General features: G+C 53.1%; 2 protein-coding genes across 4 annotated transcripts; one reads left to right on the top strand and one right to left on the bottom strand.

Moving 5' to 3' along the window:
* Nucleotides 1-699: 699 nt before the first annotated feature.
* TMEM79 (transmembrane protein 79) lies at nucleotides 700-7361 on the top strand. Its single transcript, XM_080647968.1, has 4 exons — nucleotides 700-802; nucleotides 1459-2368; nucleotides 2644-2857; nucleotides 6352-7361. The coding sequence occupies exons 2-4, from the start codon at nucleotides 1618-1620 to the stop codon at nucleotides 6557-6559; spliced, it is 1173 nt and encodes a 390-aa protein (XP_080504094.1). The 5' UTR covers nucleotides 700-802; nucleotides 1459-1617; the 3' UTR covers nucleotides 6560-7361.
* Nucleotides 7362-7602: 241 nt separating this feature from the next.
* On the bottom strand, nucleotides 7603-10583 carry GLMP (glycosylated lysosomal membrane protein). 3 transcript variants are annotated; one of them, XM_080647966.1, is made up of 6 exons: nucleotides 10424-10583; nucleotides 9691-9948; nucleotides 9290-9490; nucleotides 9038-9169; nucleotides 8227-8483; nucleotides 7603-8115 (listed from the first exon to the last, which is right to left on the bottom strand). In XM_080647966.1, exons 1-6 carry the CDS (start codon nucleotides 10538-10540, stop codon nucleotides 7950-7952), a joined length of 1131 nt encoding a protein of 376 aa, XP_080504092.1. In that variant the 5' UTR covers nucleotides 10541-10583; the 3' UTR covers nucleotides 7603-7949. The 3 variants fall into 3 exon arrangements, with proteins under 3 accessions (XP_080504092.1, XP_080504091.1, XP_080504093.1); XM_080647965.1 differs by having other exon boundaries at nucleotides 8951-9169; nucleotides 10424-10581; XM_080647967.1 differs by lacking the exon at nucleotides 9290-9490 and having other exon boundaries at nucleotides 8951-9169; nucleotides 10424-10581.
* Nucleotides 10584-10955: the final 372 nt, after the last annotated feature.

The raw sequence follows: 10955 nt of genomic DNA, 5'->3' as shown, positions 1-10955 counted from the left end.
CTTAAACCTAAGCTAAAAAGCAAGGGATTGGGAGGGGGAGGGGGGTCAGGAAAGCTGTGTACATGTTGTTATGGGAACAAATTCCCCCTCAACCAATATGATCCTGTTCCAATCATTGACCTTCTTTCTGTTCCTGAAACAGCCGAAGTCTTTCCCACTCATTGGGCTTTCACTTTCTGTTCCTCTGCCTGGAACACTCATACTTCTCAATTCCCTTCAGGTCTCGGCTCAAATGGCACCTTGGCAAAGAGGTTTTCCCTACTGAAATGGTCTTATTGATTTAGTTGCTAGGCTTCTTTATTATCTGTTACCCCAGTAGAACAAGCTCCTCAAGAGCAGAGACCTTGCCTGTCATCTTGTTCTCTTACCTGTCTGTGCCTAGAATAGTCTAGTTAATAATAGGTGCTCAATAAATATTGAATGAATAAGTGTACAAATGCCACCTCTTTTCTGGGTGTTCCCTACTCCAAGCACCCTTTGATGCACATACCCAATGGTCCCCCTCTGCTTTCCTGAGCTGGGAGCTCCTACATGTCCTATTTGCCTAGAACACACACTTACTTCTATGCCCAGCTGCACCCCCACTTTCAGAAAGGATGACGTGCTCCTCTAATGCTTTTTCTGTCGGCCGATTCAGCAGGGCGGGGCCTGCCCCTTTAATCTGGGCCCCACCTGCTCTGGTCAGACTGGTTTGGAGACACAGGTAAAGGGAGGGAGAGAAAGGATTACTTGCAGAGCCAGCAGGGAGCTGGGCAGCTCCTTCTCAGAAGCTGGGGACCCTCCACGTCTCTCCAGGTTGAAAGTAAGAGGGTGTCATGGGTCCAAATGGCAAGGGGTAGGAGGCCCTCGAGGAGGTGGAGGGAGGGGATCAGCCCCACCAAGAAGCAGTGAGACAGAGGACGGATGGCAGGGAGAGGAGAAAGACAGAGGAGGCACAGAAAACAGCCATGATTGGACCTAGAAATGAGAATGCACAGACGTACAATGGATGAGGTACGCTAGTGAGGAGTTTAGAAATTGTCCAAGTACCCAGACTGGAGACTAAAGAATAGGGTACACTGCTACTGCCAGTTCCTTGGGACAGATTTGTTGGCAAATCACTGGTATCAGTTGCCAGAGAGTTCCAAGTGGGTATCTACAGGAGAAGGGAAGTTTGAAAGTGAAGGGGCAGCCTCTCTGTCCACAAGGAGAACCTTAGTGGGAAGGGAACTCTTAACAAAGTTCTAGGCACCTCCTCTTCCTCCCATTCCTGCATTAGGGTGACAGTGACCCCAGGCGTTTTGGTGGAGGTGGTAGAAGGCATGGGTGGGGACTGGCTGAGGCCATAGCTGACCCCCTGACTCACTCTTTCCTGCTGGATTGAATTTAATGTCAAAAGGGTTCTTCCATTTCAGCTGCTCACTTCCCTCCTGCCTCCCTCTCTTTCAACACTTTCCTCTGTACCATGTTCTTCTTAAGGTCCCAGAAGGGGCGAAAGCCCATCAGGCCAGCTGCCCTGGAGCGTTCCAGTTCTATCAACCCACCCTAAGGGCCAGAGGACAGGAGCTTCTGGCAGAGCTCTCCTGCTACCCTCCAGTGCCATGACCTCAGCGTAGACTCCAGAACTGAGGCCCCAGGATGACAGAACCTGAAACCCTGAAGCTGCTGGAAGTGAAGAGTCCCGAGGCCCCGGAGAAGAGCCCACCCCAGGCCTTGGTCCCCAACGGCAGGCAGCCGGAAGGCGAAGGTGGGGCCCAGCCCCCTGGTGCTGAGTCCTCTCGAGTGGAGTCTTCAGCTGGGTCTTCCCCAGCTGAAGAGGGGACTGGAGATGGTCTTGACAGCACAGTGAGCGAGGCTGCCACCTTGCCCTGGGGGACGGGCCCCCCACCCAGTGCCCTGTTCCCAGATCCCCCTGGTTGGCGGGACATTGAGCCCGAGCCCCTCGAGTTGGAGCCACTCAGCAAACTAGAGGAGTTGCCTGAAGATGATGCCAACCTGCTGCCTGAGAAGGCCGTCCGGGCCTTCGTGCCCATCGACCTACAGTGCATTGAGCGGCGGCCCCAGGAGGACCTTGCTGTGCGCTGCGAGGCGGGCGAGGGCGAGCGCCGCCGGGCCTTCCTGCCCACCCGAACCATCCAGCCTGAGCCCTGTGAGCGCAAGTGGGCCGAGGCTGTGGCGAGGCCGCCTGGCCACCCCTGTGGGAGCTGTGGGGGCCATGAGGGCTTGAAGGCCGTGGCCTCGGTGGGAGCCGCTCTCCTCCTCTTCCCCTGCCTGCTGTACGGGGCCTACACCTTCCTGCCTTTCGATGCCCCTCGGCTGCCCACCATGAGTTCCCGCCTTGTCTACACACTGCGCTGCGGAGTCTTCGCCACCTTCCCCATCGTGCTGGGTGAGCCGGGGCCTGGGAGAAGGCAGGGGCTCTCTGGGAACTGCCCTTGAGGTCAGGGCCCGCCTGGCTTGGGGGGCAGGGGTTTTCCTTCACTCAGCCTGGACCCTCAGGCCTCGCACGCCCTTCCACCCTGTGTGCCTGTCCCCTCCCAGGACCCCGAGTCCCACTGTGGGGAGCCCGTGCCTTTGCGCTCTCCACTACAAACCCTGCCCTGCTTCCGGTCTCCCGTTCCAGCCTGACCCCGTGTTCTCCCCCCACCCCCCACCCCCGCCCAGGGCTCCTGGTGTACGGGCTGAGCCTGTTGTGCTTTTCCTCCCTGCGACCCTTTGAGGAGCCTCGGCGGGAGGTGGAGATCCACCGGCAGTACGTGGCCCAGTCGGTCCAGCTCTTCATCCTCTACTTCTTCAACCTGGCTGTGCTTTCCACCTACCTGCCCCAAGACACCCTCAAGCTGCTCCCTCTGCTCACGGGCCTCTTCGCAGTCTCCCGGTGAGTTGGGGCTGAGGGCAGGGCACAGGGCAGGTGATGGTGCTAGAGGGACCCAGGTCTGAATGCCTGGGGAGCCATTCAGGGACAGGGAGCTTTTGGATCCTGCATCAGCCCAAATGTGTGCCCCGGAAAGGTGAGTCCACTTTCTCCCTTGCAACTTGCCTCACCTGGGGGAGCAGCTCGTGTCTTCTCACCAGACGTTGATTTCAGAGACGCTTATGCCGCCTGGAACTGAACGGGCTTCCCGGTGTCACGGAGACCAACCTCCACCCATTGCAGCCACTCCTCTGTGACGCTCTGGTCAGGGAGCCGTTGGCCTCTAGTTGCACACCCCCTATAACCAAGGGCTCAGTGCTTTATAAGGCAGTCTGTTTTTCAAAGGCCCTAATTATTACAAAGTTCCTTATATTGTGCTAAAAACTGCTGCCCTGGCTCTGATCTCTGGAATTGCCTGGGATAAATTTGGATATTTGATACCAGCCTGCTCCCCTAGTGTTTACTGCTAAGTGACCCTGATTTCTTCGCTGTCCGGAGTCCTTCCCTCTGGGTAGGAAATTCTCCTACTTGTCCTATGGGGTGGGGAGGCCTGGTCAAGGGTATTGTTCTGTTCATACCAACCAAGGCCACATTAGTCCTCATGGCAGCCTCATTACTCTCATTTATAATTTACAGCCACCTGAAATCCTTAAAGGTGCTTTCATGTGAACTACTGTTAACCCAGAAGGTACCTTTGAATTTGTCTTTACATTTTTTTCTCTAAGACATTTCCTTTTGTCACTTTCGATGTACGATTCCAGATCGATTTAACTGTAAAACACTATTCCTGTTGAGCTAAACGGTGTCTTCCTGTTACTTCTGATGTAGTCTAGTGGTCATCTGTCCCACCAGCCTCGCATCACACAGCCCTGCCTTTCTCCCAGTAGATGTTTCCTAAGATACATGTTCCCGCTCCTATAACTCCACTTCCCATCTCCCTCTCGGGGAATGCTGGTTTCAGATCAAGTTGGTTTAAGCCGTAAGAATCATCAGGGAGCTAAAGAAGAATCGGTGATTGTCTGGTCCATCTGACCCATTTTATACAAAGGAAATCACGCCAGATTGGGGGAGAAGAGTCGCTCAGGTCAGTCAGCATAAGTGGCAGGACTAGAATCCAGGTCCCTTCCCTCCCTCATCCAAGGTCCTTTCTTTTCTACCATAGGCAAGTTACTTAAGCATTTTTTTTATTTTTTATTTTATATTTTTAAAATATATTTTATTGATTTTTTATAGAGAGGAAGGGAGAGGGATAGAGAGCTAGAAACATCGATGAGAGAGAAACATCGATCAGCTGCCTCCTGCACACTCCCCACTGGGCACGTGCCCACAACCAAGGTACATGCCCCTGTCCGGAACCGAACCCGGGACCCTTCAGTCCGCAGACCGACGCTCCATCCACTGAGCCAAACTGGCTAGGGCTTAAGCATTTTTTAAAAATCTTCACCTGAGGATAAGTTTTTATTGACTTTAGAGAGAGGAAGGGGGGGGGGAGAGAGACAGACAGACAGACATCAATGTGAGAGAGAAACATTGATCTGTTGCCTCCTGTAGTTGCTCCAACTGGGGATCAAACCTGCAACAAAGATGTGTGCCCTGACCAGGAATCGAACCCACAACCTTTTGGTGCAGGGGGGATGAAGCTCCAACCGACTGACCCACTCAGCCAGGGCTATTCTCCTTTTCTTTTTTTTTCCTTGGCAATAAATATATATATATTTAAAATTGATTTCAGAGAGGGAGAGGGAGATAGAAACATCAATGATGAGAGAGAATCATTGATTGGCTGCCTCCTGCACGCCCCCTGCGAGGGGCCGAGCCTGCAACCCAGGCATGTGCCCTGACCAGGAATTGAACCATAACCTCCTGGTTCATAGGTTGATGCTCAATCATTGAGCCACACTGGCTGGGCTGTATCTACTTTCATTATCCATTTCATCTATAAGATAAAGTTGTTGTGAGGATTAAATGAGTTAATTCACAGAGTGTGTACAGTAGCCTGGAACTTGGTAAGGGTTTGCTGACCGTGAACTTTTACTATTATAATAAGTTGCCTCTTGGTGCGGTAGAGAAGCAGTGGTTACTCTTCCCTGTTTAACAGGTTTAAACGTGGAGGCACATCAACTTGATAATAAGTTATTCTATGTATATTAAGAGGAAGCTGCTCTCCTCCCCCATGGAGGGGTATGTATTTTTAGTTTATTTTTAGTTTAGTTTATGTGGTTTATCCATCCCTCTGGGCTTCAAGCCCTCTGGAAGCTGCCTTCCTTACTCTTCCTCTGGCTCTCTGAAATGGCAGGAGGAAGGGGAATGAACAGGCTGGGAATCAAATCACAGTTTGACTATTTTCCACATATGTGACCTTGACCTTGGATCAGTCTTACTTAACCCCTTTGGAATCTTAGTTTCTTCATCTGCAAAAGGGGAAATGAATACAATGGAAGGTACAGCTGTAAAAGAATGAGGAAACTGTCTATCCTATATAATAAAAGCCTAATATGCAAATTGTCTCCTCAGGAGTTTGACTGGGAGTTCAACCACTCGCTATGACATGTGCTGACCACCAGGGGGTGGTACAGGAGGAAGGAAGGCCCTGGCCAGCGGCTGGCCGCCAGGGGAAGGAAGGCCCCAATCGGCCCTGACCGCCAGCCAGGTCTAGGGACCCTACCCGTGCATGAATTTCGTGCACCAGGCCTCTAGCATACTGATAAAAATAACCTCCAAGATATATAAAAAGGGGAAAAAGTCAATGTGCAGAACAGTCTAAATAGTATGCTACCAAACTGCCAAAGGGGGTGGGGAGGAAAACAGATCTTGTTGTTCATACATGCATAAAAAAACACTTTTTACACAAGAAACCATAATATTGGATACCTGGGGTAGAGGTGGAGGTAGGGAGGGGAGGAAAGAGAACAAAAAGGGTGGCAGGGATCAGTAGAGGGAGGAAGATATTTAATACATGCATTAGTACCTTTGAATTTTGAACCATGTGACTATATATTGCCTACTCAACATTTTTTTTTAATATATTTTATTAATTTTTTACAGAGAGGAAGAGAGAGGAGAGGGATAGAGAGCTAGAAACATCGATGAGAGAGAAACATCGATCAGCTGCCTCCTGCACACCTCCTACTGGGGATGTGCCCGCAACCAAGGTACATGCCCTTGACCGGAATCGAACCTGGGACCTTTCAGTCCGCAGGCCGACGCTCTATCCACTGAGCCAAACCGGTTTCGGCGCCTACTCAACATTTTTAATTAAAATTTGAAAAACAAAAGAGGGAAATAATAAACTCACCTCACAGAGCTATCGGGAAGTCTATCAGGAATAGTGCCCCTTGAGTAACTAGCATTGCACCTGGCACATCGTACATGAACATTTACTGTCTTTAGAAGCATCAGTCATGCCCACCAACCCATCTACCTCCCTCACTGCCTGTTCTCGCTTCCCGCCCTGGCAGGTTGATATACTGGCTGACCTTTGCCATCGGCCGCTCCTTCCGCGGCTTTGGCTATGGCCTGACATTCCTGCCCCTGCTGTCCATGCTTGTGTGGAACCTCTACTACATGTTCGTGATAGAGCCTGAGCGCATGTTCACTGCCACCGAGAGCCGCCTGGACTACCCCGACTATGCCCGCTCGGACTACAGGCCCCGCCCCTGGGGCTGAAACAGTTCTGTCCTCTTGCCCCAGCCTGGGTACCTTGGTGAGATGAATCCCGCTCTGACCTGACAGGGTCCCATCCAATCAGAGCTTGGATTGACTGGCCGCCCCCTCTCAGACCTCCCCCATTCGGGACTGGCCTTCACCTTCGAAGCCCAGGATAGGCATGAGGGAGGGAGGGAGGTAGACGGGTTGGTGGGCAGGGAAAGGTGGACAGTTATGTTCCTTAAGGGAACAGGGCCAAGACCAGGGGAAGCCTCCCTGAGTAGCCTGCTTCGCACCACAGCCACGAGTGCCCACCACTGCTGAACTCTTCCACTCGCTGGCCTCCTGTGGCAGAGCCACAGCCAAAACTGACCATTTCTGTGCCAGCTGTCTAAGCAGAGGGCCTCAAAGAGGCTGGAAATATTGCTCTTGCCTAAAGATAAAGGCTGGGCATCAGATCAAACGGGACTTGCACGCTGGGTAAAACCATCCTGGGGGCCTGCATCGAGAACCCTCCATGACTGGCCCTCACAAGCCCTTTAGTCTCAGTCAGGACTATTACAGCTGCCCCAGCACAGAGCTGCTGCCTCCTGCCTCCTGCCTCCTGCCCGATTAGGCCCCTGTAACTTCCCACTTCCAAACTGCCCAGAAGAGAGGAGCAGACAGGGAAGCCTGCCTCCCGAGATGTGTGTGTGCGTGCGTGTCCATCCGTGTCCATTCCATGCATGTGGTGACTGGGAGTGGTTGGAAGGTACAATGACTGGTGTTAACCCCGTGGGAATGTGTGTGTGGGGGGGTGAAACAATAAATGACTACCACAGTCCTACGGGGCTCTTTCTTCGTGTTTGCACCCTATTCTCAAGTGTCCCTTCTTGTTTGCTTCATGCTGAATCAGAAACCTCCCTGCTCCACATGATGGAGAGTGGCTGGCAGGAACCTCCAGAGAGAGAACCAGACCTGGTGAGAAAATGGGGCCATTCACAGACACCTGCCTTCCACGCCCATCTCTTAGCCCTCTCATTCCCTGGAACCAACCCAACAACATTCACACAGAGAGACAAGTCCTGTGGGAAAAAATAAGTCTATTTCAAGCCCTCAAAGCAGCAACCAGTCAGCCAGCCTTTCGTTTTGGCCTCCGAGTCCTTTCCAAGAGAAACGGGGGCTGGAGGGGTGGATAGGCTCCAAAGAAGGGCACCCTCCCTCTAGCAATAACCCTGGTCCTGGTCCCTCTACAGAGTATGAAGGAAGGTCCACCTGGTGGTTCCCAGGAGTTGAGGCTAGTCTCGGGTTCTTCAGAAAAGCGAGATGGGAGAAAGGAGTAGCTGGCTGGGAACACTGACCCTCAACCTGCAGAGGTTTTAAGACACAGCACGGCAGATCCAGTAATGTCCTTCCGTCTAGAGAGCGGGCCTCAATTTATGGGCTGATATTCTGAGTACCTCTTGGGGCCCAGCAGCAGAAACAGGCCTCCTGCAAGGAGCATGAATCCTGGAGCACCCAGGGCCACTGCCATGATGCCCAGGACTAAGGGGGACAAGGCATCCACTGGAGGGATACCCACACCAAGGAGCATCGACCTAGAGCAGGCAGAGTGAAAAAGAGAGGTAAGCAGACTTAGGAGGGGAGGCTAAGAGGCCCAGCCCTCCTCCACTTCAACTTCCCGTCCCTTGGCCCAGGACCTGACTCACCAGCTGAGGTAGTGTTGGTCCCAGTAGCCAGGGCCTGTAGAAGCCCCAAACGTCAGATTGAAGGCACAGAAGTTGTTCTGGGATCCAAAGAAGGCTCGGACAATGGGTGACTGGGGGAGAAGGTACGCCAAGGTGGGATGAAGAGGGGAAGCTTGACAGGGAAGGGCTGATTCTCGGCCCCCCTGCTTCTGGGAGAAAGCCACTGGTCGCCATTGCACAAAGCCTGATGGGAGAGAGCCCCATAGCAGCTGGTCCAACTGGGGAGAAAGGCAGACAGTGCAGAGTGAAGAGGACTAACCTTCGCCTGACCCTTCTGTTACCCCCAGCCTTTCTCAGACTTCATCTGTCACTAGTCGTCCTGAGTCCTGGCCTGGTTCTAGAACTCACAGGCTGTTTGCACTGGGACCTCAATCTTCACTCTGTAGAGAGGGGAGTTGGACCGGATGAACACTGGCTCTTTGCAAGCCTGCACCCAGCTCCCTCCTCTGGGCCCTAGGCCTTGCACACCCCCCTTGCCAGAGCACTGAGTCACACTGCACTGCCTGTCTTCTGTCTTCCCCACTGAGGCCAGAGACTGGGCCAAATTCATTAGCATGGCACCCAGTACTTAACGGAGCCGAATAAAGTGTTGCTAAATATTAAATGGTTGAATGATTGTCTGAGGTCCTAATAGGGGTTCCATCTACATTCACCCACTCATCTGTCTCTCCACTGGAAGCCTGACCTGGAAGACAGCAGGTGCATATTCATCATCGATGGAGTGCTGCTCCTGCATTGAGGGGCAGTCAGGGCCCTGCCCCAAGGTGGCTACCTCCAGCCCAAAAAGGGAGCGGTTTCCTCGGGGAGAGGCCCCAACCAAGGCCACCTCTAGCTGGCAGGTGTCCATCGTGTGCAGGAGGCGAGGCGGTTGGGCTGGTCGGCCGGATCTGGAGAAGGCCTGCACCTAGGATGGAGGAAGCATGGGGGGTATGGGAAGCAGATGGATGCCTGTCCTTGAAGGCCACCACCATCATTAACTCCCACCCTCATAACCCAGCCTTTTGAGTTCTTCCCATACCCTTACCCTGAAGGCCAGGCTGCCATTGGCAAAAGCCCGGGTGGGGTCGTGATTGGGGTGGCCTCGAAATGTGGCACTCAGGGTGGCAGGATCCAGTGAGTCAGTGATGTTGTTCCAGGAGAACTCGGCCAAGGAGTATGGGGGATACGGTTTTCCCGGAGGCTTTGCTGCCACATCGGACATGTTGGTGCTGTCAAACTCAAACAGCTGGTGGGTGGGGTGGGACAGGACTGGGCTTGCCTGAGTCCAGCTTTCCCCTGAATCACCTCCCCCACCACCACCACCACTCACTGGACCCCATGCTCAGGCTCTCACACCTGACTCTACTTCACCCACCCAGCTTCAGTTTCTTCCTCTAATTTGATAAGCCCCTCCTCTTTCCCTTGGTTCTCCCCCAACCTCCTCACCCTGGTAAAGACAATGGCAGAAGAAAACTGGATGCTGTCGTTGGGAAGCACCATCAGGGCCCCATCAGGCTCAGGGGAGAGCAAGCGGCTCCAGTTGACACTCAGGATGCTGTGGGGGGTATTGGTGGCCACCAGCAGCACTGCTGGAGGCCCGAGGCTGCTCCACACATAGTGCAACGTGGAATTGGTGCCCACTGCTCGGATATGAAGCAGGTTTTGGGGGAGCCCCATCGAGTCAGGGATGACCTCCAGAGTCACCTGGAACATGGAGTAATGGAGGGTCAGGAGAACAGGATTAGGGAGAGACACAGGGCAAAGGAGAAGCTTGGGGACTTGGAAAATGCGGGGACAGGGTGGGGCCTAGATGAGAAGTTCGTGTGGGAGGTATGGGAATCTTGGTGTAGGGGCAGAGGTGGGGTAAAGGAGAGGGCGGAAGAGCCAGAACTGCCCTGACCCTGGTTAAGAGATCAGCGCATGGAGCTAAGAGGAGGAAGAAAAAAATAACATTGCCTGGACCTGGGTTACTCAGGGCTGAGTCAGGATCCAGATTTCCCAAGAAGACAGGAAGCCCTCATACCCGCCCAGCTCCACGGCTGGCCCCAACCCCAAGTTAAAGAACTCTTCTCTATGCAAACACCCTCCCCCGTCCACACTCCACCCCTTGATTGCCCTGGATTCCAACCACCCTTCAAGCCTAGCATTTCCTGAAACCTCTACTGCTCTAGCCCCTCACCTGGCGGGTCTCCTCCCCCAGCAGGCCAAACGGAGCTGCCAACAGAAGACTCAGGAGGAGAATGGGGCTGGGGGCACAATGCCCCCAACCCCAGCGGGGCTCCTCACAGCTGCACATGCAGCTCCAGCTTCAGAGGGCGGAAGACACCGAGTCATGTGACTTACAGACTCAGCAGATCTCTTTAAAAGGCGGAGCCATCACACCAGTTTTTAAAGAGACCGCCTCACTTAACCTAGCTCCAGGCTTGAGTGAGAATAGACTCAGAATGGTTAGAAGTTTGTTATACCCAGCTGGGTTGGCAAGACGTCTAGACAGACAGGTAGACATATTCCTGACCACTCCTACCTAACTGGTCCCGCTGAAAAGTTACCTAAAAGTGGGCATGATGTCTAGATTCAAGTTCCAAATGAGATCCCCAAAAATGACTGGTACAGAAGGCACAGAGAGCAATTTGAAAGAATTCCGTGGGGAAAGCAGCATACTCTAGAAGGTTCTTTTTGTCAGTTACTATTTATTGAGCCCCAAGGTGGAA

This window comes from Plecotus auritus, assembly GCF_963455305.1.
Source record: "Plecotus auritus genome assembly, chromosome: 12".
NCBI classification, from domain to species: domain Eukaryota; kingdom Metazoa; phylum Chordata; class Mammalia; order Chiroptera; family Vespertilionidae; genus Plecotus; species Plecotus auritus.
This window is presented reverse-complemented; position numbering and strand designations above follow the sequence as displayed.

What these genes read in the sequence shown, in the direction of transcription:
- TMEM79 (XM_080647968.1), top strand. Translation starts at nt 1,618, where the DNA reads ATGACAGAACCTGAAACCCTGAAGCTGCTGGAAGTGAAGAGTCCCGAG. An exon ending in CACCTTCCCCATCGTGCTGG is followed by an intron (nt 2,369 to 2,643) that starts GTGAGCCGGGGC and finishes ACCCCCGCCCAG; the next exon opens with GGCTCCTGGTGTACGGGCTG. An exon ending in GGCCTCTTCGCAGTCTCCCG is followed by an intron (nt 2,858 to 6,351) that starts GTGAGTTGGGGC and finishes CCGCCCTGGCAG; the next exon opens with GTTGATATACTGGCTGACCT.
- GLMP (XM_080647965.1), bottom strand. Translation starts at nt 10,540, where the DNA reads ATGTGCAGCTGTGAGGAGCCCCGCTGGGGTTGGGGGCATTGTGCCCCC. An exon ending in ATGGCAGCCTGGCCTTCAGG is followed by an intron (nt 9,170 to 9,289) that starts GTAAGGGTATGG and finishes CCTCCATCCTAG; the next exon opens with GTGCAGGCCTTCTCCAGATC. An exon ending in GACCAACACTACCTCAGCTG is followed by an intron (nt 8,116 to 8,226) that starts GTGAGTCAGGTC and finishes TGCCTGCTCTAG; the next exon opens with GTCGATGCTCCTTGGTGTGG.